The following is an 8,137-nucleotide window of genomic DNA, read 5'->3' on the forward strand; positions in this document are numbered from 1 at the left end:
TTGCCCAAAGGCTCTGGTCTCTTTGGGAAAAAAAATAACAAAAAACCAAAAGCTAGAATCACTATCAAAAGAATATGGGGAAACTGCAAAAAATGTTGCAAATCACTACAAACCCTATATCATTGACAAATGTTCCTACCTTGTAGGTGATGTTGACATGGATTTGTCATACCAAATGAGCCAACCCCCATGTGTAAATTATTATGACTAGAAAGACCTCATAGGGGTGAGGGTGGGTTGTATTAGATTCTTCGAATGCAAAAATAGGAACAATCCCTTCAATTTTATCCAAGGAAGTCAACCAATCAATGTTCTTGGATCATCCACAAGCTTCAATCCACTTCTGTGAGTGAAAAGACATGAGAAAGAAAAGGAAAACAACGTAAGCTTTAGAAAATTGAATATTCTCCAATGAGAGAAGCAACAACAAGAAACATTTTTTTTTTGCAAGTGTACATAATATTATAAATTGAATATCATGCTCCAAATTTCAGTTTGTAAAAATTAATAGTAAGAGTGTCTTAAAAGAATAATTATATATGTAATTCACTATTAGCATATAATTCATGGTACTTGTATTTAAAGCAAAATAGTGAAATAAAGAACTAGGATTATCAATGATTTTATGTTCAAATTTCAAGAAATTTTTTATCATCTTTAAATAGAGTCAATAATGTTTTAAATATTTTTAGTAAAGAGATTATTAACTTTGTAATTGTGTCTTTGTTTGATAATCTTAGTTTAATATAACACTCATTTAATAATACCCAAGTTATGGTGTATGGACTAGTTTGAAATGTATTGAAATTTTTTTAATGCAACTAGCTTCTTTAAATAACTGCCAATGACTTTAAGATTGGAATAAAGCATCTGCATACTTTTATATGAAAATAACAAAACTTCATTAAATTATAATATAAAGTGTCTTTTCCTAATTTTCCATGCATCATAATCTTTATTTGACGTTAAGATTCACTAAAATTGACATTTAACCTTCCAAATGTGATGCTTCAAATCATTAATGTCCACATTAAGTTAAAGCTGAGAATTGAAAAGCGTAATATAATAGGAAGACAAAAGTAGGAAAGCAACATATAATAGGACAAATCCTTTAAATGATCTTATATTTCATATTTGATCAAAAGTAACATAACATTTATATTAAATTCAAAGTAATACATGAGATATTTCATATTTGATCAAAAGTAACATAACATTTATATTAAATTCAAAGTAATATCACTCTCATGTATTTTAAGTACAATTATGCTAACATTTATATTGATTTCAAAATGGTATCGCCCTTATGTATTTTAAGTACAATTTAATTATCAATCATGTATTTTAAGTACAATTATGCTAACATTTATATTGACATTTATATTGATTTCAAAATGATATCACTCTTATGTATTTTAAATACAATTTTTTAATTATCAATTATTATTGATAAATTTTAAAAAATGTGAAGGTAAAAATATCATTGGAACATATCAAAATCCAGATAGTCAACAGAATGCCCGTGAATCCAATGCCATGTCTTCAGAAGAAATAAATGTTTTCAGGTTTAAAAAAAAACGAAAAAAAAAAAATAATCAACTTTAAAAATTAAAATTAATTCAAATGTCACATTAAAATAGCAATTTATAAATAAATTAATTAATTAAAAAAAATATGTGATTAAAGTTAGCATGTACATATTTCAAAAGTTGTGATTATAAATTAATTCTTTAAATAAAAATAGTGATTAAAAAGATTATGTAATTACAATAGTTAGCAATCAAAGTGAGAAATGCCTAGAACAGTATTGATATATACTGATTTTTAACATAAGGTTGCCTAAGTGAGTGTGGGGAATAATGATATCCATGTCAGTAAGACATTCAATAGGGTTCGAGCTTCCAGGTGAACACAAAAGATAGTACTTCTCTTACTTTCAAATCAAGTGAAATGAAAGAAACACCAGAGTGGAACATTTTTAGTTTAAAGAACTGGACTTGGCTGCTCTTTCTGTGTATTTCTGGATTTTCATGCCAAGTCGTTCACATTGTTGTCCCCTGCCAGAAGAGGACGTCCCCTACTCATCCCCAGGTTCCCTAGGAGATAGGAACCCCAGGTATAGCACCCTCCAGGGATGGTACAGGTTTCCATTGTACAAAGCCTAAATGACATGATCAGAAACGGTGTTACTGTGGAGTTTCTGTAAATTGTTAGTATACATTTTTTCTTTGTAGTTCGATAAACAAAATAGCAACCTCATCCAACTTTATTTACTGTTCTGCATCTTTGAAACATTTTGAAAGGGACAGTTTGACATACTTTCTGCCACCAACGATACAAAATTAGTTCTGATAGTTACTGCATGATTACAAGTGAACTTAAGGCTGAGATCGTTCAGCCGCATAGACAACACCGATTTGAAGGTGATAATCAATGGATGAGACATTTTGAATATGTTGGTTTTATAGAAAAACAGAAAAATGCAATAGGAGGCTTCTCATTTGAAAGTTCGTTTGCAGAGCATCAAGGGCATTGTTATTTCTGTTAGAACCAGTGCAACCAATAGAACCAATCAGAAAGGCTAAACTAGAACAAGGCAGGGGACTTCTTCAGCTTGCATATTGATTTGTCAGGGATATTGATCTCATTTTCTGTTCTGGAAGCAAAGAGGTGCTTAACTTTATACTAAACTTTAGATTTTAGCATATCTTTCCAGATTAGTTGCTCCCGGGAGATAAGAAAACAACCACATTCTAGAAGATCGTTATGATTTTCTTCCCTAATTTCAGCAATTACAAGAGTGCCTATACTCTGGGTTTAATTTGGTTACTTTGACTTATTTTTTTCTATGACAATAGAGCTACCAATACTAGCTTGTTCCTCCATTCATAAATCTTGTTTAGTACCCAGACATACTGGCCATTTTTGGAGACCAGGACTTGAGTGGAAGATCTTCTGTAACTTGAGCACAAGTCCATATGATCTGCAGAGTTCAATACTTGAAACTTTCATACATTAAATTCTAAAAACCTTCATAAAACGGAGCAAAACAGCTATTTTGTCTAAAGGTGTGCAGCTCCAATAGTACAGTTACGGAGCACTAGAAATGAAGCATGCTTACGATGTGATAATTACCCATACATCATTCAATTTAAATCCATTGTCTGGTCCGTAGTTTTATTCGTCACTTGAATGTCAATACTTGCCATTGAATTATCGGACATAGAGACATTTAAATGGAACTTGGTAGCACCAAATTTTACATTTATTTGAACGAAAATGTGAAAGCCTTCAAATCTGAGCAAGCTTTTACTTGTACAGTTAAGTTACCGCCTTCATAAATATGCGTATTACGCATATTAAGCTTAGGATAAACACAAATCTACAACTCTGCTAAAGCCTAATTCCAATATGTCCCAAGAGGCCATCTGCAGATCCTGTTTGCAAGGAGCAAATCACAAGCTTGCCCATCTTTACAAGTCAACCTCAGCTACACAAGTATGTACAATAATAACAGCACCATCTGAATCATCCAGAATATAATTCTATGGATAAGGTGCTCTCTGCTGTACAAGTGGACTTCAGCACAGTATTAGATACAACCTAAAATGATTTCCAAGTTAGCTAACCGAATTCCTCTTCCACATTTTGCTTTCTTTCTGCTAAAAATGGGAAGACATAAATATCTAAAAGCATATGAGAAGCTTCTTCATTGGACATGACCAATCCTACCCATTCTAAGAACAATAATCAGCGATAAGACATGCACGCTGTTGTTGATTTTGTAGTGATAATTCACATTCATTCACTTCATATATGAATCATAATGAGAATCATAAACATAAAACAGGCTATCTGGCACTATAAGTGGCAATTTATCAATGCAATTAAATAGCCTTTTTAAGTTCTCTCTGCCCAATGTTTCCATGTCAACAACTTCTTCACTACTTGTAAAAATCCACAAGTCTGTTGAGTTCACTCTTTTCAAGCTATCCCTGCAGAAAGGGCATGATTCTGATCGTGCATGCCTGCAAAATACAGCAAGAACAACTCTCAGCGTTAATTATAAATCTGTCAAACCTTTCAATGCTCCTGTCTCATGTAAATGTGCCTAACCCTGAAACTAGGGGTAAGATGATCTTTCAAGCTCAAAAATAGAATTATGCTGTTAGAAAAATAAGAAACTACAAAAAATAAAATACATTACTAGGATTCATTGCTCCTACCATTCCCGATAGCAATTCAAACACATTGAATGACTGCAGTTAGGCAATACAACTTTGGTCTGAGTCTCCAAACATATTCCACACTCTTTTTCACGTTCCAAATCAAGCTCAGAAAGATGTCTCCTTTCTTCATCAACACGTTTCTTGTATCTTTCTTTGCAAATCAGTTTCTGCTTATTATCTTCCATCTCTGTTATACCTCCTTCAAGTTGCAGCAAGGAAGGATATATAACAGCTGCCCAAGACAAAATCTCTATTAGATCACAGCTGTTATACCTCCCTTTTCCCCTTTATTTAGAAAAGAAGAAAACAACTTACCATAGAATTCTCGGAGACTGGCTTTTCTTTCATATGTAGACATTGTTGTTGTTCCATCTGAATACACCTGCTAAATGGAAACACTGCAGTATTAGAAAGCATAAAAGAATAAACAATGTGGCAGTGAATTAAACCACCATGAAATACCATAAATAGTAAATACCATAAAAAATAATAACTAGTGAATAATTAAAAATATTAGATTTTTTCAGATTGCAAAGGTACTCTGGGTTCTACCAAAGGGGACTCAGATTTGAAGCAGGAGTAATTTTTACAATAGCAACATAGACCTAAATAACAAAATCATATTATTCAATATAATTTAGTTGAATTTCAAGCCAGTCAAACAACGGAACAATTCCTAGAGGAAAAAAAACAAAATAAGCATAGGACCTTATATATTAGTATGTACAGAAGTCCTAATGTGCTTGCTAGGCTGCAATCAGCCCACTGTACAAGAAAAAGGAACAGCTGTGCTATGGGGCTGTATGATAATCTCATTTGAATGCAGGCGCCATCATACTCCCTTGTAAATGAAGATCCCCTGCATAATTTTGATTATTTTAGTCCAGAATGCCAAAATCTTGGAAGAGCCTTAACATAATTTCAAAAAGGTAAAAGAGAAACAGAAAATAACTATTTGGAAAAGAACATAAAAGTAAAAAGGAACAGTTGAATAAAGATGAGGGTCTCTTGTTGACTTCCATTTCTGTAGAAAAATTCAAAGAATTTTATCATAACAATCCAGCCTCACTGTAAAGCCAGATTCTCAATTTCCAAATAAAAAAACTGAAACCCCAGGTAGAGTCTGCTTGGATCAGGCATATCTTTACCACATCTTAAAAAAACGCTACGTAGGAAAATTTGTGGCTAACCATCTATTGAGTCAATACCATAGATACCGTTTTGTTCAAATTAAATGGCAATCTGCTTTTGCACAATACTACACAAAATAGCTCAAATCATTTTCCAATTACTGGTATTTCCCCTCCAATAAGGATTCAATTATTTTACCTCTTGAACAGCATTTTTCGCAACGGTATCAGTTGTTAATGGTGGCCAATGACAATCTAAAAATTAGTGAGGCTTCTAACACTTTGCTAGCCAAAGAAAGTTCTACCCATTGGAAGGTCTTCAAGTATTTTGTACATAAAAGGGTAACTCAGCAATTAGAAGGACTGTAAATATTTTTCATGGTAAGGGCAGGAATTCAAAAACTTTAAAATAGCAATTCAGTCAATAAAATAGCTTTGAATATTTCTCTAGTGGAAAGGAAGAATCCCTCAAAAGTGCTTAAAAAGGCAGTTTCCCAAAAGCATTTTACCTGTCAAGACGGCTTCAAATGCCTGGCCCATGAATTGGAATTTAACTATTAACAGATTTGAATGATGCAGTGAATTTACTGATTGGAATTCCTCCACCCTCAAAAAACTATAGTTGAAATAGCATGCCTATAGACAGTTGAAGGCATTTGAATCATTTTTTTGTTAATGGGCATTTCCCATTTTCCATCTGGACTTCAGATACTATATCGTAGAAGAACTGAAAACCAGATACCTTTCTATTGCCAAAAGGGCTTTGAATATTTTTACAATAAATAAGAAAATTCTTCGGCAGAAGCTCAAACATTTCACTGCCTATCTTGGCCATCAGAAGGACTCCAAATACTTTGCCTTCTCAATGAACCTGGAATTTTACTCATCCGAACCTTCAAAATTCAAATATTTTTACTCCTTTGTAAGAAATGCCAGGCTACTACCTGCATGTCAAGGTAAAATTATGTTGAAACTTTCCAAATATGTAATTTGATTCTACATGTAGGAGAACCATCAGTGTACCATTAATCTCAGCGCTGCAAATCCAAGTAATCCGAATACTGATGGTATCAAGTGTTTCAAATTGATCCATATTAGCACACAGGAGAACACGTTCCTGGAGGGATTTGAGAATTAGGCATTAAAGGCGTTTAGATAGTATTAAAAAACTTATAGACAGTAATATTTATGTATGGATAATATAATTCGAGGTGGAGTTCTACATAATAAAAAAAATTTATGGATTAAAATATCTACTCATGACTGGGATTACTCATGACTGGGATTAAGCTGTAGACATAATTCTAGATAATAACGGGGAGACAAATCTAGACAATAGGAAGAAATTAAAAATTATAATAACCATTTATAGATAAGGATGAAGATGGATTAAGCTCCCATTTAAAGGGGTTCAAGCTTGAAATCTAATCTTGATGTAAGGAAGCACAGAATAGACTGGGATAAGCTTTATGGAAGAGACTGCCTCAATTAATTTCAATGAATAAAAATTGGGCTGTTGTGCTCCTGCTTAATTTTTTCTATTTCTAATGTTAATGGGTTGTTTTTTTCTGATGTTTATTTGGCCTTTCCTGTATTGCAATCCCATCAAGCCCATTCTGATTGCATCACCCCAAATTACTACATACTTCAGCCGACTTGAACCCCAATCAGACCAGACCCACTTCATCCCTGATATACCCACAACATATTCTGTAACAACTTCTGATTTTTCATCACTTTTTACTGCTACAGAAGCAGCTCCCCTCTGTCACAAAGCCCTGCGTTTGTTTCTATTCTTCTAAAAACCTCATTGCCCAAATACAAAAAGATGCTTTTTACAGCCCAGAACATCAGGATCAAAACAGTGCACAGCATGAAAAGAATTGTTACACAAATTAGACAAAGGAACCATCAATTCCAATCTTATCAAAACAATCTTCAGAAACTTAACCCTAAAGAAAAACAGAGACTGAAACTTACAATGTATTGGCATGTTGAATGTCAGCCTCCAGTGCTTTGAGGGATTCTTTGAAGGATTTCTGTCTCTGCCTCTGACACATCTCCAGTCCTTGTTCTCCCCTGAGATAAACAGATGCTTTGTGTTTGTTACTATATATATGAAAGTCTCTGCAAAATTCAATAGTATCCATCCATCCCCGGCTCCTTTCCAATCCGGTGCATATTTCAAGCAATTTTTATCTCCTCTTCTTATCGAAACACAACAACACACGATTGAATAAGATGCCCAAAAAGCTAATATCCACCGTCACCAACATTCATCCATAGCAATAATAAAATACTAATTAATAGTACCTAACCCTGCTCTCACCAATTAACTATTCCTTTGATAATCCAATTTTCCGTTTTAAAATTAGGCAATTTGACAATTTGATATGAGATCACTTTATGTTTTGTGTTTGGATATATATGGGTTGAATGCTTCACGTTTTGGATATATACAGAGTTTGAATGCTTCACGGATGTGAATGGAGTTTGAATGCTTTACGTTTAACTTTAGCCTTTGCTAAATCAAGGCTTCAAGCCTTTTATTAGGGGAAGCTCACAGCATGCAGGGTTAGAATTTTTGTTTTTTATTATATTTTTTTTTTAACCACGTTATTATGTCCAATTTTTTATTTGGATTGGGAGATAATACAAGATTTGAATTCAAAATTTCGAGTTCAATGAGACTTCATTTCGATAACCCAATTAAACTATTCCTAATAACAGATTTTATTTTTATATTTTTTAATCTAGATAATAGTTTTTTTTTCAAGT

The 8,137-nt window shown here is 33.1% G+C and overlaps 1 protein-coding gene across 1 annotated transcript; it reads right to left on the minus strand.

Moving 5' to 3' along the window:
* Positions 1–3,704: 3,704 nt before the first annotated feature.
* On the minus strand, positions 3,705–7,634 carry LOC149207865 (E3 ubiquitin-protein ligase AIRP2-like). The gene is made up of 5 exons (XM_089395872.1): positions 7,340–7,634; positions 4,938–5,088; positions 4,545–4,611; positions 4,227–4,461; positions 3,705–4,028 (listed from the first exon to the last, which is right to left on the minus strand). The coding sequence occupies exons 1-5, from the start codon at positions 7,507–7,509 to the stop codon at positions 3,806–3,808; spliced, it is 846 nt and encodes a 281-aa protein (XP_089251998.1). The 5' UTR covers positions 7,510–7,634; the 3' UTR covers positions 3,705–3,805.
* Positions 7,635–8,137: the final 503 nt, after the last annotated feature.

The sequence above is a fragment of the Pinus tabuliformis genome, chromosome 1_2, assembly GCF_031772625.1.
Source record: "Pinus tabuliformis cultivar Carrire ecotype Pingquan chromosome 1_2, CPIR1, whole genome shotgun sequence".
Lineage (NCBI taxonomy): Eukaryota > Viridiplantae > Streptophyta > Pinopsida > Pinales > Pinaceae > Pinus > Pinus tabuliformis.

Coding starts and splice junctions, on each gene's coding strand:
- LOC149207865 (XM_089395872.1), bottom strand. CDS start 7,509: ATGGATACTATTGAATTTTGCAGAGACTTTCATATATATAGTAACAAA. Junction 5,089..7,339: donor ATTCAACATGCCAATACATT/GTAAGTTTCAGT, acceptor AAAATTATGCAG/GGGATCTTCATTTACAAGGG. Junction 4,462..4,544: donor CAGTCTCCGAGAATTCTATG/GTAAGTTGTTTT, acceptor TGTCTTGGGCAG/CTGTTATATATCCTTCCTTG.